A 27,580-nucleotide genomic window follows, 5' to 3' on the forward strand; every position below is an offset into this window, starting at 1 on the left:
ATAAATATGGGAATATAACCTCAGTTACATAAACACTTGAAAATACATTTGAAAAAGTTTGTAAACACAATTACTATTACTATTAATCACAAATAATATTTATTTTAAATTATAAGGACCAGTATTCAATAGCAATAACTAATGCTTGTGATTTAAAAGAACAAGATTAATTTTTTATAGGCTATAGCCCTTTTTTCATCCTGTGAAATTTACGTTGCATGGTGCGCGCGCATCATAAAAATTCAATCTCAAAATTTTTTTTCATAACGAGCTTAAAAAGTTTAAAATAAAATAAAAGTTTTTGAATTTATACTTCGTTGAGCGCGTTACGAAATATTGATGAGTGTGAATTAGTACGATGCGCGCGCAGCATGCAACGAATATTTTATAGGATGATTTAAAGGTTACAAACAAAAAATGTTGAATATAAATAGAAATGATGTGTGCTTTTAGATCCTAAACTTATGTGATTCATATTGAGCAATGGTTCAAATATTTAAAACATTTATTTATTGTAAACATTAGAGATAGAAATTGTGTTTATAAACTTTTCAAATGTATTTTGAAGTCTATTTATAATAGTGTATTAAATTTTTCCTATGTATAATTTATGTGCATAATATAATATTAATTATTCCATTATCTTTATAAATAAATAATTATTTACGAATATAAACTAAGTATGTATATTTTAAATTATTTTAGATTATTTTACAAAATAATATAATTAATTTCATTCACGTGTTTATATTAATATTAAAAATTTAGTATTTATTTAAATATTAATATGATTGAAATTTATATTTACCATCCGTAATTTAAATATCACCCCCGTAAATAAATTATTTTTTAAAGATATTTTCATGCAAAATTAAGGATATTATTATTTTTTATCATGCAAAGAAGAATAACTTCTGACGCACAAACGTTAATACATGCTCCCAATATTTATTTATGTTTTTATCAGATTGTATAAGGTGAACATGTTTCAATCTGTTATGTTCGTAAAATTTTTTTATAAAAAATAAATGTGTGTGTTTCTGTGTAGTTATAACTTGTGAGGAATTTCTGCAGAAAAATCACCGGCAAATTTATTGAAAATTTTTCCAAGAATACTTTTTCAGAAAACTGATATCTATACTCCGCGATAACAGTGAGCTTCAAATTACTTAATTACTGACCAAGTGGGAATGATGAAAACAACATCATGGGATCAAGCCCTGATACAAACTCAGGGTTCCGTTTCCTGTGATATTTTTCATTCAGTCCAGGCACATGCTTGGGTGGTTTCGTGCTTACGTCATTCCTGCCCAACTTCCGAACTTCTCTGTGTGCTGCGGGACTTTATCGACGAAACACAGAAGCGCATGCAAACCGCAAGTAGCACGTCACTCACCGACGTATTCACCGGTCTCGTCGCCTCCAGCGCAGTCCTCGCCGGGAGAGCACAGCGGCACGCAGTAGGACGTCTCGGACCCCAGCTGCCTGCAACCGAGCACGGTCGCCTGAGCACAACATCCGCCACAGCCGCCACATCCGCCACAGCCGACAAAGCCGCACCGCGACAACAACCGCCACAGCGTCCACGACTGTCACGGCATCCACGGCCGCCACAGCGCCCATGGCCCTAAAGGCGACCTCGTATGCCACGGCTCCCACGGCTCCCACGGCTCCAACGGCTCCCACGGCTCCCACGGCTCCCACAGCCCCCACGGCTCCCACGGCCCCCACGGCACCCACGGCCCCAAAGGCGCCAATGGCTCCCACGGCTCCCACGGCTCCAACGGCTCCCACGGCTCCAATGGCTCCCAGGGCTCCCATGGCGCCCACGGCTCCCACGGCGCCCACGGCTCCCACGGCGCCCACAGCCCCCACGGCGCCCACGGCACCCACGGCTCCAACGGCACCCACGGCGCCCACAGCTCCCTCGGCGCCTCCGGCCCCCACGGCCCCCACGGACCCCTCGGCGCCCACGGCTCCCACGGCGCCTAAGGCGCCCAAAGAGCCCATCGTGCCCGGAACGCCCACGGCCCCCAAGGCCCCCACAGCGCCGACGGCCCCAAAAATGCCCATGGTGCTCACGGCACCCACGGCCGCCACGGCAACCACAACAACTATGGAACCCACAGCACCCACTGCCACTATGGAGCCTACAACCGCGACGCAACCCACAGCACCCACAGCAATAATGACATTCCCTAAACCCAAAACTGCCACGTCACCCACGATTGCCACTGCACCGACGGCAACCACGGCGCAGACGGCACCCACGACGCGCACAGCACCCACTGCACCAACGGCACCCACAGCACCAACTTCGCCCACAGCACCCACGGCTGCCACGGCCCCCACAGCCACCACGGCACCCACAGCCCCAACGGCCCCCACGGCCCCCACGGCCCCCACAGCGCCCACCGCTCCCACGGCGCCTACGGCCCCCACGGCCCCCACAGCGCCCACCGCTCCCACGGCGCCTACGGCGCCCACGGCTGCCACGGCCCCCACGGCCCCCACGGCCCCCACAGCGCCCACGGCCCCCACGGCCCCCACAGCGCCCACGGCCCCCACGGCCCCCACGGCCCCCACGGCGCCCACGGCACCCACGGCCCCCACGGCGCCCACAGCGCCAACGGCTCCCACGGCGCCCACGGCACCCACAGCGCCCACGGCTCCAACGGCCCCCACGGCCCCCACGGCCCCCACAGCGCCCACAGCACCCACGGCGCCAACGGCCCCCACGGCCCCCACGGCCCCCACAGCGCCTACAGCGCCCACGGCCCCCACGGCTCCAACGGCTCCCACGGCGCCCACTGCACCAACTGCACCTACGGCGCCCACAGCCCCCACGGCGCCCACGGCTCCAACAGCGCCCACGGCACCCACGGCCCCTACGGCTCCCACGGCGCCCACGGCACGCACGGCTCCAACGGCGCCCACAGCCGCCACCGCACCATCGGCTCCCACGGCCCCCACGGCCCCCACGGCGCCCACAGCAACCACAGCGCATACGGCCCCCACGGCGCCCACTGGAAACACGGCGCCCACGTCTCGCACGACGCCCACTGCTGCCACGGCGCCAACGGCCCTCACGAAGCCAACGGCCCCGACGGTACCCAACACCCACATGGCGCATACAGCCACCACAGGACCTACAGCAGCAACGGCCCAAACAGCAACCACGGAGTCAACGGCCAACAATGCAGACACCGCCGCCATGGAGCCCACAGCCATTAATCCACCCACAGCACTAATGGCTCCAAAGGCCACCAGTGTGACTATGGCCACCAAGACGCCCACGGCCCCCACAGCTCCCAAGGCATCCACAGCCACCACGACACATAAAGCCGCCACAGAACCTACGGCTACCACGGCGTCAATGGCCACAACAGCGCCCACGGCCGTCATGGCTCAAAAAGCAACCATGGCACCCTTAGCCCCAAAGGCACCCACAGCCGCCATGAAGCCCAAGGCCTCCACGGCCACCAAAGCATCCACGGACGCCACAGTGCCCATGGCCGCCACAACAGTTACAGCCGCCACAGAGCCTACAGTTTACACAACGCCAATGGCCACCACAGTGCTAACTGCCGCCACGGCACCCACGGCACCCACAGGAGACACGTCGCTAACGGCCGCCACGGCACCTACAGCTGCCACAGCACCAATGGCAGCCACAGCGCTAACGGCCGCCACGGCACTTAAGGATCCCACGGGAAAAACATCGCAAACGGCCGCCACGGCACCTACAGCTGCCACAGCACCAATGGCTGCCACGGCGCTAACGGCTGCCACAGCACCAAACGCGCCCACGGGCGCCACGTCGCACACGGCAGCCACAGCACCTACAGCTGCCACAGCACCAAAGGCCGCCAAGGCGCAAACGGCCGCCACAGCACCCAACGCGCCCACAAGCGCCACTTCAACCACGGCCGCCACGGCACCTACGGCTGCCACAGCGCCAAATGCCGCCACGGCGCTAACGGCAGCCACTGCACCTACAGCTGCAACAGCGCCAATGACCGCGACGGAGCGAACGGCCGCTACAGTACCAACAGCTGCCACAGCACCAATGGCCGCCACGGTACCTACAGCTGCCACGGCGCTAACGGCTGCCACTGAACCCAACGCACCCACGGGCGCCACATCGCAAACGGCCACCACGGCACCTACGGCTGCCACAGCACCAAAGGCCGCCACGGCGCAAACAGCCGCCACTGCACCCAATGCACCCACAGGCGCCACTTCACACACGGCCTCCACGGCACCTACGGCTGCCACGGCGCCAATGGCCGCCACGGCGCTAACGGGCGCCACGGCACCTACAGCTGCAACAGTGCCAATAGCCGCGACGGCGCTAACAGCCGCCACAGTACCTACAGCTCCCACAGTGCCAATGGCCGCCAAAGCGCTAACGGCCGCCACGGCACCTACAGCTGACACGGCGCTAACGGCTGCCACGGCACCCAATGCACCCACAGGCGCCACATCGCACACGGCCTCCACGGCACCTACGGCTGCCACAGCGCCAATGGCAGCCACGGCGCTGACGGCCGCCACAGCACCCAAGGCGCCCACGGGAACCACATCGCAAACGGCCGCCACGGCACCTACAGCTGCCACAGCGCCAAAGGCCGCCACATCGCACACGGCCGCAACGGCACCTACAGCTGCCACAGCGCCAATTGCCGCCACTGCACTAACAGCAGCCACAGCACCCCACGCGCTCACGGGCGCCACGTCGCAAACAGCCGCCACGGCACCTACAGCTGCCACAGCGCCAAAGGCCGCCACATCGCAAACGGCCGCCACGGCACCTACAGCTGCCACAGCGCCAATTGCCGCCACTGCACTAACGGCAGCCACGGCACCCCACGCGGGCATGGGCGCCACGTCGCACACGGCTGCCACGGCACCTACAGCTGCCACGGCACCTACAGCTGCCACAGCACCAAAGGCCGCCACGTCGCAAACGGCCGCAACGGCACCTACAGCTGCCACAGCGCCAATTGCCGCCACTGCACTAACGGCCGCCACAGCACCCCACGCGCCCACGGGTGCCACGTCGCACACGGCTGCCACGGCACCTACAGCTGCCACAGCGCCAAAGGCCGCCACGTCGCAAACGGCCGCAACGGCACCTACAGCTGCCACAGCGCCAATTGCCGCCACTGCACTAACGGCAGCCACGGCACCACACGCGCCCACGGGCGCCACGTCGCAAACAGCCGTCACGGCACCTACAGCTGCCACAGCGCCAAAGGCCGCTACGTCGCAAACGGCCGCCACGGCTCCTACAGCTGCCACAGCGCAAATTGCCGCCACTGCACTAACGGCAGCCACAGCACCCCACGCGCCCATGGGCGCCACGTCGCACACGGCTGCCACGGCACCTACAGCTGCCACAGCGCCAAAGGCCGCCACGTCGCAAACGGCCGCAACGGCACCTACAGCTGCCACAGCGCCAATTGCCGCCACTGCACTAACGGCAGCCACAGCACCCCACGCGCCCACGGGCGCCACGTCGCAAACAGCCGCCACGGCACCTACAGCTGCCACAGCGCCAAATGCCGCCACGTCGCAAACGGCCGCCACGGCACCTACAGCTGCCACAGCGCCAAAGGCCGCCACGTCGCAAACGGCCGCAACGGCACCTACAGCTGCCACAGCGCCAATTGCCGCCACTGCACTAACGGCAGCCACAGCACCCCACGCGCCCACGGGCGCCACGTCGCAAACAGCCGCCACGGCACCTACAGCTGCCACAGCGCCAAATGCCGCCACGTCGCAAACGGCCGCCACGGTACCTACAGCTGCCACGGCACTTACAGCTGCCACAGCGCCAATGGCTGCCACGGCACCTACAGCTGCCACAGCGCCAATAGCTGCCACGGCTCTAACCGCTGCCACAGCACCAAAAGCGCCCACAGCGTCTACGGTTTCCACGGCACTTACGGCTCCCACAGTCACCACGGCGCCCACGGAACCTACAGACCATACGGCGCCCACGGCCCCAACTGCACCCACTGCAACCATGGCGCCAACTGCGCCCACAACACCCACCGCCACCACGGCACCCACGGCCCTTACTGCGCCTACGGCTCCCACAGCACTTACGACACCCACGGCTCTCACGGACCCCATGGCGCCCACGGCTCCCACAGCACCCACGGCGCCCACTGCGCCCACCGCACCCAGTGCACCCACGGCACACACGGCTCCCACAGCCGCCACGGCGCTCACGGCCCCCACTGCGCCAACGGCACCGACAGCACCCACTGTGCCTACGGCCCACACAGCGCCCACGGCGCCCACAGCCCCCACGGCACCCACGGCCCCCACTGCACTAACGACACCGACGGCTCCGACGGCACCCACTGCGCCCACTGCCCCCACTACGCCCACGGCACCCACTGCGCCCACGGCACCCACAGCACCCACAGCACCGACGGCACCAACGGCGCCCACAGCGCCCACGGCACCCACTGCGCCCACGGCACCCACAGCACCCACGGCACCCACTGCGCCCACGGCCCCCACAGCACCCACGGCAGCCACTGCGCCCACGGCCCCCACAGCGCCCACGGCCCCCACTGCACCAACGGCACCGACGGCACCCACAGCACCCACGGCCCCCACTGCGCCCACGGCACCCACAGCACCCACTGCGCCCACGGCACCCACAGCACCCACGGCACCCACTGCGCCCACGGCACCCACTGCGCCCACGGCACCCACAGCACCCACGGCAGCCACTGCGCCCACGGCCCCCACAGCGCCCACGGCCCCCACTGCACCAACAGCACCGACGGCACCCACAGCACCCACTGCGCCCACGGCACCCACAGCACCCACGGCACCCACTGCGCCCACGGCACCCACTGCGCCCACGGCACCCACAGCACCCACGGCACCGACGGCACCCACGGCCCCCACGGCCCCCACTGCACCCACGGCACCCACAGCACCCACGGCACCGACGGCCCCCACGGCCCCCACGGCCCCCACTGCGCCCACGGCTCCCACAGCACCCACGGCGCCCACTGCGCCCACCGCACCCACTGCGCCCACCGCACCCACGGCACCCACTGCGCCCACGGCACCCACAGCACCCACGGCACCGACGGCACCCACGGCCCCCACGGCCCCCACTGCACCCACGGCACCCACAGCACCCACTGCACCGACGGAACCAACGGCAACTACAGCGCCCACGGCCCCCACAGCACCCACGGCACCCACTGGGCCCACGGCCCCCATAGCACCCACGGCCCCTACAGTGCCCACTACCAACTCTGCGCCTACTCCAACCACGGTAAAAACGGCCACCACTGCACCCATGGCACCGACGGCACACACAGCCGCCACTGCGCCCACAGCCCCCACGGCCGCCACTGCGGCCATGACTTTCACCGCCATCACGACCGCCACGGCACCGACGGCCGTCATTTCGCCCGAGGCCCCCATGGCTCCAACGGCCGCCACTACGCCCACGGCGCCCACGGCGCCCACGGCCCTCACGACCTCCACGACCTCCATGGCCGTCACGGCCGTCACAGCCGCCACTGCGCCCACGGCCCTCACAGCCGCCACAGTGGCTACTTCTTTCACCGCCATCACGATTGCCACGGCGCCCTCGGCCGTCATTGCGCTCGAGGCCCCCACGGCTCCAACAGCTGCCACTGAGCCCACGGCATCCATGGCCCCCACGCCCCCCATGGCTCCCACGGCGCCCATGGCCCCCACGCCCCCCATTGCTCCCACGGCGCCCATGGCCCCCACGGCTCCTACGGTGCCCTTGGCCCCCACGGCCCCCACGGCCCCCACGGCCCCCACGGCCCCTACGGCCCCCACGGCCCCCACGGCCCCCACGGCCCCCACGGCCCCCACGGCCCCCACGGCCCCCACGGCTCCTACGGCGCCCTTGGCCCCCACGGCCCCCACGGCCCCCACGGCCCCCACGGCCCCCACGGCCCCCACGGCCCCCATGGCCCCCACGGCCCCCACGGCCCCCACGGCCCCCACGGCTCCTACGGCGCCCATGGCCCCCACGCCCCCCATTGCTCCCACGGCGCCCTTGGCCCCCACGGCTCCTACGGCGCCCTTGGCCCCCACGGCCCCCACGGCCCCCACGGCCCCCACGGCCCCCACGGCCCCCACGGCTCCTACGGCGCCCTTGGCCCCCACGGCCCCCACGGCCCCTATGGCGGTTATGTCGATCACGCCACCCACGGCTTAGATAGTCTGATGTATGATTACTCTCAGCAAAATAATAAAGAAGAAAAATGTGTTATTAAAAACTTATGTAAGATGTGAAAGCTCTGAAGATATATTTGTATGGACTATTTCACATACTATATCTAGGGAGAGTGTGGTTTTACAATAAATTGCTTAAAAGTATTTTTTATTGTTATTTATGTTTACTTAATGACTGCTAATGGTGTGGAAAATATTTTTTGAATGGAAACGCACTGTTTTTATGACACCTAAATAAATTTTTAATTGTATTACCAGTTTCCGGAAGTGTTCAAATAATTAATTAATTTTGTGGTTTTTTTCTTATGTTCTTCAAAACGTAAACGTCTACTCGCCCCGGTGGCTTCTGTCTTAAACATTCCTTTTTTTCTGGAATGCTGCCATTCTAGTGATGCGTGCCCGACAAAGTGTGGCGCCTTGCCAAGGATACTTCTTACTACTGATTTAGGAATGCTCTTTTAAGAAGTTTAACTCCAAGTTATCGTGCTGCTGCCCGCAACGACGCAACTAATTCCTAGTTAGGACCGAATACTCGGGGGCTACTTGAAAATAACAAACGTCATTGCTGAAAGTATCCGTGCGCTATACCAAACAAAGAAAATCAAACAGATTTAAATTCATGAACGGTTCATTATAAGATTTACAAATGAACAGTTTTGAAACAGCAAAACTACCGCAGAATAATTTCAATACAGAACATTTAAAAACATAGTTTACAAAAGTGCAGAAGCAGTTGTATGATACCAACAAATTATCATAAAGCTATTACTATTTTAACAGTCTTTATTGTTTATTGGCACTAGAAAATTTTTCGTAATTTTTTTTTCCTTTGAAAACTCTACAAGGTAAAAGAAAATAAGAATTTTTAAATAATGTTGTAACACATATTGTAGTTCACTGAAGAAGTTTCTTCAATTCAATTAAGTTTCACATACATTTTTTGTTTACAGACTGGGAAAAGTGATATTTACATTTTTTAAAGCTGGGTGAACATTTAAAAAACATAAGCGCTTGCAGAGCAGGCCATGGACATAACTGTGCGCAAGATCTGTGCGAAATGGGTTGACAATTTAAATCTTACTCTTAATTTTAGCCGATCAAATTTATCGATGTATCCGACATGTCTTGGTAGTGTTAGTAAATAACTATATTAACTACCAAATGTTTACTACGTGACTACGTCACACCAGACCAGTACTATGTGAACACAGTTTTGTAACATATCAATTAATTGGGGTTACCTATGCAAAATTTAAACTAACAATTCTAACCACAAAATATTTTTTAAATTATACTTTATGCGCGTTATGAAAAAATATGAGTGTGAATTTTTAATATGCGCGCGCATCATGCAAATATATTTTTACAGGATAAAAAAAATTACGTTCAAAAAAAGGCTATGTACAAATAAAATATAAATATGTATGTGCTTTTAAAATTTATACTTTAGTGTTTGGTAATGAATACTGTTCTATGTATTTAAAAACATTTATTTATTGAGAATACTAGTGATAGAAATTGTGTTTATAATCTTATTCAAATGTATTTTCAAGGGTATTTTTAAAAATGATGTTATGTTCCAGTATGTATAACAATGTCAGATGGTTTGTAAGCTTCCATTGTCACTGGCAGACAGTGTCTGTGGAAGATTTAGTTGTCTCCTGGCCGTTTTCATAAGTGTGTTTGTGAGATTATGTTTTCGTATGTATAATTTGATTTGTAGTATAAATAATTGAATAAATATTTAAAATTAATAAATTATAATAAACACTCTGAATGTTTTTTGATTTTCTTTACTTATTATTATTTTCTCATATTTTTCAATGAAAGAAATAATAATTTTATACGCATGTATAACTAATTTTGAATCTTAGTATTTATTTAAATTTTTATTTAGATAGAATTTTATTTTTACTAACCAAATTTTTTTTAACTCCAATACTTTTATTATTTTGTTTCTAATGATTATTTGCATGAAAACCTAAAGTAATTATTCTCATGTCAAGTAAGTATAACTTCTAACGTGCGTACTTAAGTACACGCACCTATTTCAAAATTTTTATTTACATTGATTGCTATTTACTTTTTATAAATAGGCCTAATAACTGAAATTAATTTTTAAAGTAGGAATTTATTACCACAATATGATTAATAAATATAAAATGGTTCTCTATTCCCGCCAAAATGGCACCCTATTCCACTCTTATTGGCTGTTTCGCCATCTCCCTCCTTTGCGCACGACTTGTCTCACACGCACACGGCCGTCATGTGCGCTATTAATTGTGAACCAATAGGTTTGAAAACATGGCGGTCAAACCTTGTGCGCAAGATATACTGTCATCACAACTGTTATTATTATTTTTTTCTATTGTGCACACAGCCGAAGTTGTTTACTAGTAAGTTAAAAAAATTGTTAAGTTTCTTGCATCACGAGAGTTACAAGTCCATCAGGATGTCGGAAACCTGCTCTGGAGATGCCAGGCTATTGGTCGCTTCTCGAGAGGGACATCTGCGTGCGCTCGGTTCATCCTCCTGGGCCCTGGGCGCAGGGAGACCGTCAACCTGCAGTTGCCGTCGACCTCCGCAGATGGCTGGCTCAGATAGCGCGGGGAGCTAGCGGACATGGCGCTCCCTTTCCGACCGCGATTTCCACCCCCCCCCCCCCCCCCCCCCCCGTCATGCGCCGGCGACATCAACAACGACCACTTGCAAGTTTGTGTACTGTCGCAGGAACTTTGAAATCTTCCAGCATGGTGAAATTAGAATTTTGGAACGTATGTGAAATTTTACGTGAAATATATTATTGAAAAAAAAAATAAATTTAGGGTTTCACATTACGCGAATTGGCACAGAGGTGGGTTCTCCATGAAAACTAAGAAGCACCAGGTTTACATACTCGGTTTAGTACATCACATTTACGCCCATCTTCACTGCGGTAATACTCCACATTTCAAAAGGTGAAATAAACAGCGAGTTTTGATAGTTACAGAATATTGCTGCAGTGCGTTTTGTCAGTTTTTTAACATTTTAAAATTTTTGTACGCAAACCAATTTTTTCCCCTAATAGTTTATTCTTAATAACTGTAATATTACGAGTAGAAAAATGGCCTGAAACTCTACCGATAATACTGACATCAAATAAATTACACATATAACTTTTCTTACATTCTTCTGTGCCCACGCAAGAAGTTGTAGCATTATACACTATATGGTTAGAGAACAGTAATAAGTAAATTTAAATGGAGTTTAAATATAATAACAATACATAATAAGTTAAATCAAGCTGAAAGTTACCAGGTTTTCAAAAATTTGTGCACGTGAATTAATTTTACCGTTTAGAACAAGATTTTATTAATCTTATCAAAATTGACAAGTTTTCATTGAATAATTTTACTATAGTTATAATTCACAAAAATTCTAGTTACCTGACAAAACTACAATACTTAAAAAAAAACATTTTATTAAACATAAAAAAATTGGTTTTATTTGTAGCGAATATCATTGGGTTTAACATAAGACAGTCCTTTTCACATAGAAAACATAAAACCAAATCAAAGAAGGACGAGAGAAGAATTCTTATAAACAATTTATTTTCGAATACGTTTAGTTATAAATATTTAATTCTCCAAGTTCAAAATGACCAATACACATATTTATATTTTTATTACATATTGTAAGAATCATAATATGCGTGGCTTAACCAAGAACAGTAAAAATATTTCGTTTATTTCTCTTATAACCTTTTTAGACAAAGAATACGGAGCATAAAAATTTACATATTCTATTTTAATTAAGTTTTTTACACTTTAAATCCATTATATTATAACCATATTAAAAAAATTCAAAAGCAAACAAAATTTTTATAGTACTTTAAGCACAAAGCTGTTTTTACCAAGCACACACTTCCTTTTAATTCATATAGAAACCTTATACAGCAGAAATTGCTTTTTGTTTGTCAGATTTATTACAAAATGTCAAAAATTTCAGCAGGCTAAATAATCACAACATATTTGGAAGGGTGATTAACGACTAATAGTTTTGTATGTAGATATCGACCGAGTATCATATGTAGTTTAGGGGTATTAAACGAACGTTTTAGAAGAAAATATTAAATGAGTAAAAATAATTTTATAATTGTAGCAAAGTTCAAAGTTGGAATTAGAAATGTTATGTAATTGTTTTGAAAAATGTCATCAGCATTGATATTTAAATAATAGATTTTTAAAAATATAAAATATATCTACTGATATATGACTTAATATTTTTTAGATAATTAATATTTTATTATTTATTCAGACTGATTTGTAAATAAATATAAAGTTTATAACAATTAAACGTACAGGCACAGGGCGAGAGGTAACAATTATGAAATACAGTTGATTTGCATCCATCATGTCTACTAGCAAACCTAAAACAAAACAAAAAATCATATAAGATCATTTTACAAATAAAGTATAAAACAAATTTATTTACTTTCAGCCTGAGATGAATTTCCATAATCTTGCTTTTTAGATAAGAGAGTACACACTGACAAGTACCGTAAAAATCACATGCTTTCAACTTCAAACTTGAACAAAAATTATAGCACTGACTAACTTTAGACACTATAACTAATGTGTCAGAAATTAAAAAAAGTAAATTCATCAATGATAATTGTGACTTAGTACGGCAAACAGTTCACGCGAAAAAAATAATTATTTAATAAGTACATAAGACATTTTCACTGTCGTGACTTGGAATACAGGAAAGTATTACTCTATTTTAACCTACAAAACTTTGCTTAGCTGTTCCTTACCTGGCTGCGTACAGCAGCTAATTTAATTAAACCCTTCGTACCTCTTTTTGTGTGCCGTGTTAAGAAAGTCGCTGTGTGCCGACAATCGGAGTTTTAAGTATCGCCAACTTCTCACGAAACAGTTTTCTTCTCTGGCGACACGGAAACACCCGCCATGAAAATCTTTTAGAGTTTCTGTTAGTTAAAGGGATTTTGGAAGGAATATTCTTTAGTTTAATCAGAGAAGAATTGTCTCTGCAGGACGCACACCAATAAAATTTTATTTAATAATAAATTTTACCATAAAATTTAAATAAAACTTTTATCAAATTAACGAAGTGATCACTTTATCAAAGCAGACAATATGGAATCCATAATGTTTCACTGTTAACTGTGTACCATAATAAATGATCGTGTATTAATTTTAAATATTGCTAGCACAAATTTCATTTTTAGGTTTGAAACGATTTTTATTTTTTATTCAATGACTGATTTTTTACTAATGTATTGCTATATTGCTTGCGTTTTGGTATGATTGATGTTTACTTTATAATTTAAAAATTTAGAAATTTTCTGAATTTTTTTTTTAAAGCAATAATTGCTACTGGAATGCCTTAATTTACTTAAAATGGAGTATGTTAAATAAATTAAGGACAAAATTTTTTTGTGTGTTTAAAATGAAGGTAGTCAAAGAAAAGCGTGTCCTATGGTACACGCACAAAAATTTTGTTTTCCTGGAGCTTCAGAATAGTGCATTCTAGGGGGTTTAACGAATTTTTTGTCTTGTTAATTATTAGCTACTGTACCCGGCTTCGCACGGGCAAATAGAGATTTATATTTCGACGGGTAGATAAGTATTTTTATAAGGAAGCTACAGCTACTATTCTTCGTCTTTTAAAACACTTTGAATATCTACTTGTTCATCACGCCCTTACTGCAATGGCTCTGAAGGGCGCTTCACCTTGGGCTTGATCTTGTCTTTTCAGTTCAGTATCTTACACAGACTCTAGCTATCGAGCATGTCTTTCTTGTTTGTTCTCAGGACGACACAATCAAGAGACTCGATTTGCGTCAGCGAGGCAGTAAAACACTCAACCAACACAGTAACAAAACCAAACAAGCGAGCCGCAAACATAAAATAAACCTTGAGGTAATTACCGAATTACGCTCCAGATCTATCCCACAGGAACCGTGCATTTTTCCGGGATAAAAAGTAGTTTGTCACTCTCCGGCCCATAAACTACATCTATGCAATACAAATCATATCTAAACCGTTGCATGCGTGAAATAAGGACAAACCAACAGACACACTTTCACATTCATATTATTAGTAGGGATGACTTAACCAAACTCAACCAACTCTTCAGTTCGTTATGAAATCCTAGATATTCATAACTGTACACAATTTAAAATTGTATTTTTCAGGCATTTACCATAGGTTTATGAATATTTGGTCACCATTAAAATAAAGTTTGAGGTTCCCTTTTTTTTTTGTTACGCGTGAATAAGATTTTAAATGACTCATGTGACTGCTAAGACCAGTCATTTTTCAATGTCATCGTAACAGCTAATACTCAATAAAGGTGAATGGTTTATGTTTATAAACAATTATAATCTGTAAACAAAATATTTATCAAGGATAGAGCTTAGAGTGCTTTAATTTACAACTAGAAGTTATACCTGAAATCATAATATTTAGAAATTAAAAAATATTTTTATACGAATAAGTAGCTACGGTAGTTAAATAATTATTTCAAAATTCCAAATGTAATACTTTTTGTTCTTAAAATAATTATATTAATTGATAGAGAATTATTTCAGTTAAAAATCATAGAATTTTTTTTACTCTAAAATTGTTGTCAGTATATCCACAAGCCACAGGTTCATAGCACGTAGACGAAATATAATAGACGGTTATCTTTTTCACATATATATGTTCCATAGCTAAATATTTGTGTTTCATATTTTGTAGGATTATTATTCATCTTTTTAACTTTCAATGCCGTGAGAATTTAGCTTTAAGCATTAGATACAATAATGAATAGCTTTGCGCGTATACCAAAATACTTTATCCATTTTTTACAATAAAAATAAATTTAATATAAGAAATCATTCTTTGAGATTTAAGATTACATGTTAACGTTTCAGTGGTAATCGTTAATAACAAAGTATTTTAATTTTGTGTAAGAGCCATACTTGTACATTCTTTGTTATTAAAAATGAAAACAAATATTTTCCCTGATATTAAACTGGCCTTGGTAATAATTATATGTAAGAAATATTGCTCATCAGTTTAGTGGTGCCAAGTGTATTCGATGATAGAGAAGGAAATAAGAGTTAAAATATTTTGTTGTAATATGAGGCTAATATAAATGATAAACTCAAATAGTTCAACATACCTGCACTGTTCTCCACTTCTGCAGAAGTGTTTTCCCGGCTGGCAAAGAGCTCCCTGACTACAGTCAGCGCCAAAGAAACCCTCGAAGCACGAGCACTCGTACCGGCTGTAACAAAATGAAGTTCACAATGATAGCTAAGTACCACGCTCTCCCATTTACAAACACCTTAATACACATGTGTTCGTGACTTTTAAATTCGAATTTTTTATACCTGAACTTATTTATGTAGGGTTGTAGTGGCCATGATAGTTAAGTTAATATTTGTCATATAATTTTTAACTTACGTCGTGACTAGAATTTATGAACATCAAGTTGGCAGTTCAATGTTCACAAAGTTCTTTTACGGTTTAGTTTAATTTAAAATGATATATAAAATCGTATGTAAAATATGAAAACTCACAAAAATACATAATTTTTTATGATGAATAATCATGTTACAGAAAGAAGACAAAGTTTTACTACATTTAAGTAGATTAATTGTGGGGTTTCGAACACAGGCTGTTGGTGACAGTTATCTCCGGCCTCCATGTTTAACTGCAGTGATAAGGTAATATTTTTATTAGTTCCTTCACCAGGAATTAAATGGAGGACTCTTTACAACATTTATTTTATTTCATATACAAAAATTTTGATTTCTTAAAGTTGCCTACTCTTGTCACGGCACAGACTGTTTACCCGTGTTATTTGACAATGTTTTCTTGATAAAGTTTTTAATGAACATTTATTTGATAACTATTAATTAAAAGATACTATACACTTTTAAGATCCAAAATTACACTTTAACGCTCGTTGAGTTTCGGACTGTGGCTCTCTGATTCATGTTAATTGCTTTTTTCATTTTTTCCCCATAAATTTAACATTTGGTATTTAATAATAATTTTTATTGAATACAGCTATATATATATATATAGTAATCCTTGAAATTAGTGTGTCTATCGTTGCTCAATGCTGTGAAAATAGCTTATGAATCAACGGAATTACTTAAACAATTTTAATATTAAGATGCAAAGTTACAGAAATTGGCTCTAAATATTTTAGCTTTTTTTTACCTGGATAAGACGTTTGCGCGCGTCTATATGACATATTATTGAAATTCTATATCTTGTGGAGATTTGTGAAGTTAATGCAATAAGCTTTTCAGCCTGAATTTTTTTTAAAAAACTTCAATTTTAAATAACTACTGTAAAAAAGCCATGTATTAAAACATTAATTATTTTGAGTAAATCCACGAGAACATAGTAGTTTATTAAATAAATCAATTTATAATCTATTACGTACTGTGACACTTTTGAAAGTGGCATAGGTTTGATTTCGTACGAAAAATTATTATCACCGTATTTAATGAAGGGGAAGATATGGAAAATAAATACTAACGGCGGTGTATTTTCCATTTTCTCATATTCGAGAGGTAAGGGTAGAAAAGGGGTAATGTGGTTTTATAGTAATAAATCAAATATAAGAAGCTAATAAATCGAGTGGTAAGATTTTTCGCATCAATAATAAACACAAATAACAAAAAAAATTACTTTTACTACTTTCCAAAGTAGCACAAATAAGAGAATGAAAAGTGTGCTAAGATTGGGTTGATAGTAATAATAACATTATTGAATCGAATCAAGCTGAAGTTACGATACCTCATATGAATATTTATCATTCTTCAAATGCAAACTTTTATTTTAAAATAACCCCTGAGGGTCTAAAATGATGTATGTTAAAATTTTAAAAAACTTAAATACTATAATATATTATTTAGATACTAGTTAGATATTAAGAATTCTTTAAATGCATAAAAAGTAAAGTAGTGTACATTTTCCATACATCAAATTAATGCTTCTATGATAATGAAATCTGTTCACCAATTTTATGGTAAAACTGATGATTTACGAATATAATAAACAAGCAAATAAATTAAGGATGTGTGTCATGCACCAGGTAAGCTCACGAGAGGCTCTTGCCTCATTCAAGACGCGCAGTTCCTGTTGAAAGATACATTGAAACACCGGGCGAGCGATGCTGTGTGGCAGGCGTCAACAGTCAACAGTGGGTGGGAGGAGTCAATGGTGCGTATTGGCCGCTAGCCAGGCTTCACGTCCAGCTAACGACGTGGTCAATAAACACGGGAAACACACGGAAAGTTATCGAAAATGGAATGATCACGAGAAACGTTTACCAGGATTCCAACCTATATCTTTCGTTATGCGATACCCCGCCCCATTGATCGCGGGTTCGAGATTAGGTAAAAATCGCGCGTAAATGCACTAATGCTGGTATTCCAAGACAAAAAAAAATTAGGGTTATGGTGTTCAATTTGCTACCCTTACCGTATTCCTAGTGCACTATAGGACACGGTCAGTCTTTTATTTGTGAGTAAAGTATTTTGGTGCCCTTTGCCGATCTGTTGCCCGAATTCCGCGCATGCGCAGAGCTCACTTTTGCGTTGAATTAGTCTAAACAGGGGACCTGCTATGGTGCTCTTAAATCGTATATATTCACTTTAGTGATCATCGGGAGACGTACCACCGTGTTGGTGTGTCAAATGAAAATTTTTTAATAGCGAAACACTACTGGAATACATTTTATACACTTTAATGGTCATAAAAATAAATAATCGCAACTCAAAAAGTACTTGAGAAATTATAAAGGTGTTTCTATTTTGATCCAATGGTGCTGCTATCTCTAGGTTTTTTTTTGCTGTAACAAGTGTATCGATGGTTGTGAAACGTCCGCTAGAATGCGTTGAGACCAGTTTCTAGCCTCGCGCAGGGCACCGTTTATTAAAAAGGTTGCTGATTTGTTTCCATACTGGGATTCAGTTTGGACACGTCCTGCAATGCAGCCCGCGAGTTGGGTTACGGCTGTATCCCAACAAGGCAGTGCTTATTCGCTACCTTACCTGAACGTGTTGAATACCGTCGTAAATATATATTTTTGTAAAAGAAGAAATTTACGTAAATATTAATATCTACTCCTAACAATTTATGGGTAACCGGACAGGTTGAAGTCCAATTTGCATGTGCGTTTGGTCCAGTTGTGTTCAAACGCAAGGTATAAAACGTATTACTTAGTTTTCTACTTAATTTTTTTCAAGAAATATAGATATGTCAAAAACCTTCTATGATGTTCATGCATACTATATTGTATTACACTATGCAATCGAATCTCGTTTCATATAAATGGTCTTGACCAGTTTCAGTCAACGTTGCTTAGTATATGCGTAGTGGTCATCCTGTCAAATATGTACAGAATGTTTTGATAGTCTATTTCTAAATGAGTACAGTAAGAAATAAATTCGCATTTTTGGTTCCTTCTAACGACCAAATTTCGCTATGAAATTAAGATTATAAACATAAAAGTAAATATGTACCTATTAGGGCCACACGTAAAACAGATGACGTCATTGTGCCAGTTCATATGTAGAAATAAAGGAAGGACGCAGGAGTGTGTTCACGTATGTGCAATTCCGTATATATCACTATTCTTAAGTGATGTTAAACGGCCCGGATTGATGTGACAGCTTAATTGTGAAATCTCGAATCATCGGAAAATAATATTGTTTATTTGTAGTGGTAGAAATCATTTAATTGAAGTTGTAAAAGTTACCTGAATCTCTTCTATCGATGTTTCAGTAAGCATTTGGTTTTATATTGTTTTTGTCAGTTTAATATAATCTCAGTTAAGGATTTTCCTACGGTATTTTATTTAATGCGAGTTGTGGTTTTATTTTAAAGCACGCCTTTTAATTGAGCCTGTTTGTAATTAAGGGCATAATTTTATTTCAAAGTTTAAATTTTACAATATCTGCAAAATAATAAATATAAAAAGGTGTAATATTCTTGTTATGATTTACTATCATGCAAAGCCACGCCACAATTTAAAGGTACTTGCCAACTACCCTACAGTGAATCGTAGGGCCCGCTCATGTTATGATGCAGGTGTCGGTCTCAAATACACAATTTCCTACGATTTAGATCTCCATTTTTATTTTAGTTTTAGTTGTTTTATACTTGTATAGGCCTTCCGTTAAGAGCCTTTTTAACTGAAAAAAATATCCCCCTTCTAAGTTTTAAAACTTCTTGATGTTGGTACCGCTGCAATGACACACACAGTGATGACAAAACATGGGGTGGCCATATATGCATGATGTCATTCTAACTGCGTGAAGCCGTTTTTCTTCTTCAGCTAATTGTTGCGCCATATTGGTTAGCCAACCAAAACATTGACTGAAGTGTATTGATTGCGTTGTATAAATAGTTTTAAATGACTATTTTAAATAAATTTATTGTTTTTAACGAGAAAATTATAATACATACTTACTAACCATTGTCTTACGTTTTCAAGCACCATTTCCGCAATGTTTTCGGTCAAACAATATGTCGATGCTGAGGTTAAAAAGTGATTTCACCTACATCACAGCATGCCGCGTCCTGACCATTCCAAACTCCGTGTGGAAAAAGGTATCCTTATTTAAAGTGTAGGCAGACATTGGTTTTTTCTCTCTTCCGTTTTTTTACCTTTTTTCTCTTTCTTTACAGTTAAACACACTGCATCACACACAGTCGGTGAACAGTGCTCTCTCTCGCTACAAGAGAAAGAGAGAGAGAGAGAGAGAGAGAGTACAAAGACTCTCGTCACCAATTAACTTAGTTTAATTGGTGTTTTAACGTTCCCATTGTCGTCTCACATGCCTTCTGGCTGCCGGTGGCGGTCGCTTGTTATTAACCAACACTCGATTTCATGATTTACATTCCGCTCGCATCTACAACCACTGATTTAAAAGCGTCATTGACCCGGCAATTGTCATAATATTTGATATTGATGATTTAAGATTCTAGGTACCTTTACTTACCTAAGAACGCATGCTTTACCCCTAACACATGACTAGTGACCTTATTGTCTCGTGAAATAATGTTTGTTTTATGTATGGTGTTTCATATAGGCTCGAAAATTTTTTTTTATCCACAATAACTAAAGATGAACCAGATATTATGAATTTTTACTTTAATGTTTGTATCTCTCCGCAAACGAATGGTATGGTAAGAATTATATTTTGGAAAAACATTTATTATTTAGATCTAGTCCATGCCCATATAAATCACATGATTCAGGTTTATATATTTAACTTATAATTTTTGACAGAAGTTTTTAAAAAAATCAACACATCAGCATTAGTGTCTCATGGGTAATTGGAATTTATTTTAAATTTTAAATTTTCGAAAACTGTGAATTCAAACTTCATTATTAAAAACTACTAGGTTTATTTAAAACATTTGTTAAAATCATATGTAGTAGAATATAATAAAATTTTACTTGACCATTTTGATAATAATGTATTTAAATTTGATTGAAAAATTTATGCAAAAAATGAATTGAAAAGCTTGAATTATACTGCATCATCAACCAGCGTGAACTGCATTTTATTGTTTCGAAAGAAAATATAAATTATTTAAAAAAAAATAATGTTAGTTCAAAAGGTTAAAATAAACATTCCTTTCAAAACATAAAAAAAAATTATCAAGCCCTTTAAAAACTGAAAGAAAATATAAATATAATTGGCTCAAAACTCTCGAAAGAACGCATATTTTTGTACGAATTACGACTGATGTCATTTTGAGCAGAGTATTATCAATATTGAAAATAAAGCATTATTAAAAAGAAAACTTGTTACTATACATAAAATATTTAAATTTATATGTTTGGTGGTTTGCAAAAAATTAAATAAGATTAAAACACTCATAAAAATAATTTATTTTAATTGTTAAACATTCCGATGAATGTGTGGGGCTAAATTTATACGGGATAGTAATTTAAAATTTCAGATTTGTGCATGTTTTTTGATGCAAAATTATTTTGTTTAATGTAATGTCATATAAATACAAAGTTTATTTATGGTGGCAGTGAATCAACATTTACAGGAATTAGTTTATTTTAGAAAGTTATTCATAATTTTTTTACTGATATTTAAAATTAAACTAATAGCTTAAATCATGACAGTATCTGAATTCTTAACTTTCAAATTGTTATGAAGAAATATTTTTTTTTTCAATTATGTAAATTATATATATTTATTGTATATTGTTTATATATATATATAAACAACATACAAAGTCAAAACTGTGACACAAGAAATGTACACCATATTTAAAGAAAATTTTATTTTATTGAGATCAAAATTATAATTACGGAATACATTTTAAAATACTAAATTATTCAATGAGATGGTTTAAGAAAATATAGAAAATTTATTCAATTAAAATATATTAATTTTTAATTAATGTTTTAAATTGTTACTTGAAAAATATTGAAACTTTTTCGCAGAAAACAAACGAAAAAAACACATTATTATTTTTAATTGGGAAAATCATGTTTTCATACATTACAAGTTACGGAAGTTTAGCCTTTTTATATTGTGTCAGTTCTTAAAAACCAAAATATCTTAAATTTTGTTTTGCTTAAAAATATTAAATAATCAGTAAAAATTTTTTTTAAATATAATTCATTGTTGTCATAATAAAAAATTATGAAATACAAGTTATTATTTTCATGTTATTAATAAAGTTGCGAAGTTTTAAATATCATAAAATGAAGAGAGACTTTTTTGCAAATATAAAAAATAGTTTTTAATTTATTTTACATAAAAAAACATACTGTTCCTTAAAAATGTAGAATTGTTTTCAAACCAGTTTTCACCAAATGTACAAATTTTAAATTTATAAACTAAAACCACAGTTAGTTAAACTTTGAAAGTTATATGCAAGTTTTATAAAGAATTGGGTGTAAAATATTAAAGCAAGACACAAGCAATATATATACAAAATAAAGGTAAAATAAACAATGAGTTGCTTTACTTTATGTGAAAAAAAATTTAAAGGAAGTATTCTCAATTACATGCATTACTTGGGACGTCCTGTGGTATGAACAAAATTTATACGTTCTTTTCTGACTAATTCTCAGCTCCAAACGCTTTGCTGAAGTCAGAGAGAAGCCAGATCCTTTTTCTACATAGTCTTTTCCTTCAAAAGGTGTGGTTCAATCAGCAGAACAGACTTCAATTTCTGCAGTACCGGCTGCAGAGGAAAAATCAATGAATGACGTCTCGCCAGCAAAGGAGACTTCAAAGGTTGGTGATTCGCCAACAACTAACTGTGACAAGATATTCTCGAACAAGAGTAATTCTCGCCGACACGAGATGAGAGAATGTGCTAAGAATTCTGTTGGGAAAATTTTTGGCTGTGAAAAATGTCATAAGAAGTAATATGAAAATGCACTTGAACGCATTCAGAAATCGTTCTGCACGGAAAAAAAAATTAGTTGTCTGTAAAGTCGGTTTACGGACAGTAGTTTAACGTGACAACGTCATAACAAAACATTGATGAAATGATTGATCCAGAAGAAAAGGAAATATCATATTCGGCCTGAGACTGAGCCGTAATACGTTTTTGCAACCAAACCATTTAGGCATTAAAAATATTATATTCTTTGAGGAAGAATTTTTTTATAATTGTTCTATCTTTTGTATACTTTTATGAATAAAATTGAATCATTCTTATTGAATTTTCACTATTTTGTATGGATACAAAGGAGTGAAATGAAATGTACAATTTAATTAATAAATTTAATTTTATTTGCATTCATTAATTAAAATATATTTATTACTTTTGAAATGTTGCGTGCGCCGTATTCATTTTTACAAGTACAAAAAAAAAAAAAATTCGCAACCGCCGGGATTTGGAACGACAACCTTTGTATTGGAAGATAGCCTTGCTGACCGCACGGCCACGAAGCCATACTTGAATATGATAGTTTCAGATGTAATATAGATATTTATAAAAATTTTGTTTACGGTAGGGCAACAATATTATTTCGTTTTTATAACACGATTTTATAACAAATACGCATCCCAAATACACCAAACTTATTTATGTGTTACAATATTTTTTTAAAACATTGTGCAAAGATTCCGGGTGTAATTTGAATTATTATGTGTAACTGTAAAACACCATTGTTGGTTCAAAACGTAATTGAGTATTCAACATTACTTTTAAATAACCGTACCGATTGTGCTGAAAATCGGTGGACGATCGTTAAAATTCATAATATTAATAATTCAAACGACGATAATATTACTTAAAAGTCAAATCGATGGTTGTTTCAATCGAGTGGAAGAGAGATGCCATGCATGCGTACAATGAGCATGAAGAGAGATGCCACGTATGCGTACAATGAGCAAACAGGACACATCTGTAGTGGGACACTTTTTCGTGCGTGCAGCCGGCGTTCATCGATTTATTAGACGTTGTCACGTCAAAAGAAAAGGTTTCGCTACAACAACAATACATCGATGTGCATAAGAGTACGCCGGGAATTGGTAATACTGCAGCGACATCAGTATCTGTTTCGGGTCTGAAAGGTACGTCTCCACATCCTTGCGGCACTGCGATAAGTCGTTCGCATTTTTCCATGATGCACGAAGACATCAGATAAGTAAATGTACGAAGAATTAATATCGTTGAAGTTTCGCTTCGATAAGTGTCATGTTTGGTTTACAATTATTTACAGTATGAGGCAACATGCGAAAAAAATTCAAAGATGAAGTCCATATGCCTACTGTGGAACTGCCTGCAGACATTTCAACTACTTAATTTCGGTTGGAGACTCGTTTATGTACAAGCTTACAAGCAACCGATTGCGATGACGCTGGAACATTAAACTAAACACAAGACTGTGTTCGATGCATTACAGGAAAATGATAATGGATAATGGATTCCAATTGGCACAATCTGCATTTCGTAGTATGTTGAAAGACAACTAAGTATTATCTATATACTTTAAGTGAGTCAAAATACATTTTTAACTTCCTTGATTATATCAATCAGAACATAATCAATAAGCTCACTGATAAAGTAGCACCATACGGGCCTTTAAAATATAACTCCGTATATGGTCAACCGTATCTGTTCGAGTATTAATTGAAGTGTGCTTTAAAGACATTGGCTGCTACAAGTTACACTTCTGACGATATGAAGTAGTCTATTAAACAAGGTACCGAGAAACTCTTTCGGAAAGAAAAAGACTATGTAGGAAAAGGATCTGGCTGGTCTCTATTTTCAGTAAACCATTTGGAGCTGAGAACTAGTCAGTTCAAGCCAATGCAGATCTACATGTTTATTACATTGATAACTTTAACACTTATTCCTGTAGTAAAGTAGATATTATGTAATAATTATTTTATTTGTAAATTTGTTGCTTTATTTCGGGAACCAGTCATTTTTTGGAAATTTTTATTAATATTTTTTGCATCAGTAAGATTTCAAAGATGGTGGGGTGACCTGGCAATAAATGAATACTGCTTTCTAGCAGGTAAAATTTGAACTAATATTGTGCCAGTGTCATCTACCAGGTGAAAACAATATGTCGTGTCTAACATAGCGGTCTTCAACAGACGAAAACAACATGGCCGTTGTGGCGTCATACTAGCTGCTTTTATATTTGCCCTGGCATTTGTGGTGGGAGGTCAGTCTGTTAGTGGCTTCCGTGAGGGAAGGATCTATTTTCATTTTTAATCGAATGACCTTGGTGGGGTTTAACCCAGTACATTTTTTATAAATTTTATTATTACAATAATTTAATTATATTATTTTTTATGAATTTTTAAATTTTTCCTGAGAAAATCAGATAATATTTACAAATTTTCAAGATGTCGCGTAACGAGAATTGAAACGATAACGTTAGACACATACACTATCGGGACTGTGACCTTGACGAAAAGTGTGGCGTTATAGAATACATTATGGCGAGCCTTAACGAAAAGTGTATCATTATACAATCTAAGATGGCTGCCGTGACGTCATAATAAAGGATGGTGGATGTTCTTTTTATAAAAAAATTATTCAATAACTTTTTTATAAATGTATAAAGTTTTCTCGTTAAAATTAAATAATATTTACGGATTTTCAATATGGCGACCGTGACGAAAAGTGCACATTGACACTGGGGTTCAAGGTCTTGATATCATTGGTTTAAGGCAGCTTGCTTTTAGGAGTATTAAGCCGCTTTTAGAAATTTGTAAGCCGATTTAATTTTTTAGGAATAGAAGGGGAAATTTTCCCTTCTAAATGGGAATCTTTCTCACAAAACAAGGAAATATTTTAGGAATTTTGAGTAGCCACCGTGACATCAGATTTCAAGATGGCGAACTCCGGCATCGCACACCTCATCCAGAAGCCAGCCGCCGGTACTTATATATTACTTGTATGGCGCCAGACGCGCGACCGCCATGTGAACGAAATCAGCGAAAATGAGAGGTCCGCACACGCGCGGAATTTTGTCGACAGATCGGCAACGGATAGGACATCACCAGAATCCATATCGCAAAAAAAAAGAAGGGATTGGCCGCGTCCCATCGTTTACTGGGAATACGGTAAGGGTCAGTGGCGTAGCCAGGATTTCTGTATGAGGGGGTGTTAGGAAGCATGCCCCCCCCCCCCCCCCAACAACCGTATTAAAGCCGTGGTCGGGGGGGGGGGGGGGGGTCCTCTCCCGGGAAAATTTGGATTTTAAGGTGTAAAAAAGTGCTATTTTAGCAGTTTTTGGTTTTTAAAATAAAATATTGTAATGGTAAATTTTTTTATTAATTTTAATATGAAATTTGTTTGAGTGATGAATAAGGAATTAATTAAAGATTTGTTGCTAAGGGGATGGGAAGGGGTTGAACCCCTAAACCCTGCGCCCCTGGTAAGGGTAGAGGAGTGACCGGGAACGCCCGGGCCTGCTGACCTGTAGTCGGCGCTGGCGTAGCAGTGCCCGGCGAAGGAGCAGGCGGCCACGCTGCAGCCGGGCCGAGGGGCGCCCGCCCCAGGCTGCGCGGCCTCGAAGGTGAGGTTGAAGCCGTGCGCGTCCAGCAGGCCGGGCAGCGCGCGCACGTGGCTGCCCTCCAGCCGGCGCAGCGCGAAGTCCAGCACGAGGAAGGGCCGCGCCGAGACCACGAGCCCAGCTCCGCCCTCCTCCGGGGGCGGCGAGGGCAGCGCGCGCGCCCCCAGCTGGAACTGCGGCGAGCCCGGCTCGTAGTGCACGAACTCCGTGAACGACAGGCCCGACGTCACGAACACCTGCGCGGTACCACCCCTAACACGTCAGCCAACATTTACAACTCTGCCAGGGAATGCAAAAACAATATTAATTTTTTTTTTAAAGGGACATAATCTCCGTAAACGAAACCCTGAAGAATTGAAGGCGTAAACGGTACATACACTGTTAAAAAATGTTCAACTTATATTTACGAAATAAACTGGTTAAAAATTAGCAAAGATATCTTCCTAAATAAAAGGTTATCCACGTTAAGTTAAATCGTGCTCAGAACACGAGACAGAAGTTTAAACTTCTTTTCGTAATTCAAACTGTGCGTTTACTGTTTCTCCTAACAATTCTGCCAAATCTCTGAACGAAATATGAAATTCGCAACAGGTGGCACTACCTATTCGGGAAATTCAGCCAACATTTACAACTTCAATTAAATGATTTCTACCACCACAAATAAGCAATATTATTTTCCGATGTTTCGAGATTTCACAATTATAATCAAGCTGTCACATCAATCCGGACCGTTTGACATCACTTAAGAATGGTGAAATATATACGGAATTGCACGTACGTGAACACACTCTTGCGTCCTTCCTTCGTTTCTACGTATAAACTGGCCACAATGATGTCATCTGTTTTACGTGTGGCCCTCTAGTACTTATTTACTTTTGTGTTCATAATCTTAATTTCTGGCAGGGAATGCGAAAGCAAGCTATTTTTTAAAGGGACATATCTGCGTAAACGAAACCCTGAAGTATTGAAGGCGTTAACGGCACATACACTGTTAAAAAATGTTCAACTTATGTTTACGAAATAAACTGGTTAAAATTAGCAAGGTATCTTCCTAAATAAACGGTTATCTACGTTAAGTTAAATTGTGCTCAGAACACGAGACAGAAGTGAAAACTTCTTTTCGTAATTCAAACTGTGCGTTTACTGTTTCTTCTAACAGTTCTGCCATTTGGAACGTGCCAAATCTCTGAACGAAAAAATATGAAATTCACAATAGGTGGCGCTACCTATTCGGGAAATTCAGGGACCGTCTCATCAGCGCTTTCTACGCTGCTGGTTGAAAGAG

At 42.3% G+C, this 27,580-nt stretch overlaps 3 protein-coding genes across 3 annotated transcripts in view; 1 reads left to right on the forward strand and 2 right to left on the reverse strand.

Annotated features, from left to right (window-relative positions):
* The window catches only part of LOC134532234 (collagen alpha-2(I) chain-like), a 68,289-nt gene extending 64,884 nt beyond the window's left edge, over nt 1-3,405 (reverse strand). Inside the window, exons 1-2 of the mRNA XM_063368655.1 lie at nt 1,561-3,405; nt 1,397-1,505 (exon numbers count right to left, since the gene is read on the reverse strand). Of these exons, the coding sequence (XP_063224725.1) occupies nt 1,397-1,505; nt 1,561-3,405 (1,954 nt within the window). The remainder of the gene's footprint in view (nt 1-1,396; nt 1,506-1,560) is intronic.
* LOC134531698 (uncharacterized) overlaps nt 1-26,333 on the reverse strand; it is a 286,722-nt gene extending 260,389 nt beyond the window's left edge. Inside the window, exons 1-3 of the mRNA XM_063367509.1 lie at nt 26,200-26,333; nt 15,427-15,531; nt 1,397-1,485 (exon numbers count right to left, since the gene is read on the reverse strand). The gene's annotated coding sequence lies outside the window, so the exon portion shown is untranslated. The remainder of the gene's footprint in view (nt 1-1,396; nt 1,486-15,426; nt 15,532-26,199) is intronic.
* On the forward strand, nt 1,368-8,334 carry LOC134531697 (mucin-2-like). Its single transcript, XM_063367508.1, has one exon. It carries the CDS (start codon nt 1,622-1,624, stop codon nt 8,234-8,236), a length of 6,615 nt encoding a protein of 2,204 aa, XP_063223578.1. The 5' UTR covers nt 1,368-1,621; the 3' UTR covers nt 8,237-8,334.
* Nucleotides 26,334-27,580: the final 1,247 nt, after the last annotated feature.

The sequence above is a fragment of the Bacillus rossius genome, chromosome 5 (genome assembly GCF_032445375.1).
Source record: "Bacillus rossius redtenbacheri isolate Brsri chromosome 5, Brsri_v3, whole genome shotgun sequence".
NCBI lineage: Eukaryota > Metazoa > Arthropoda > Insecta > Phasmatodea > Bacillidae > Bacillus > Bacillus rossius.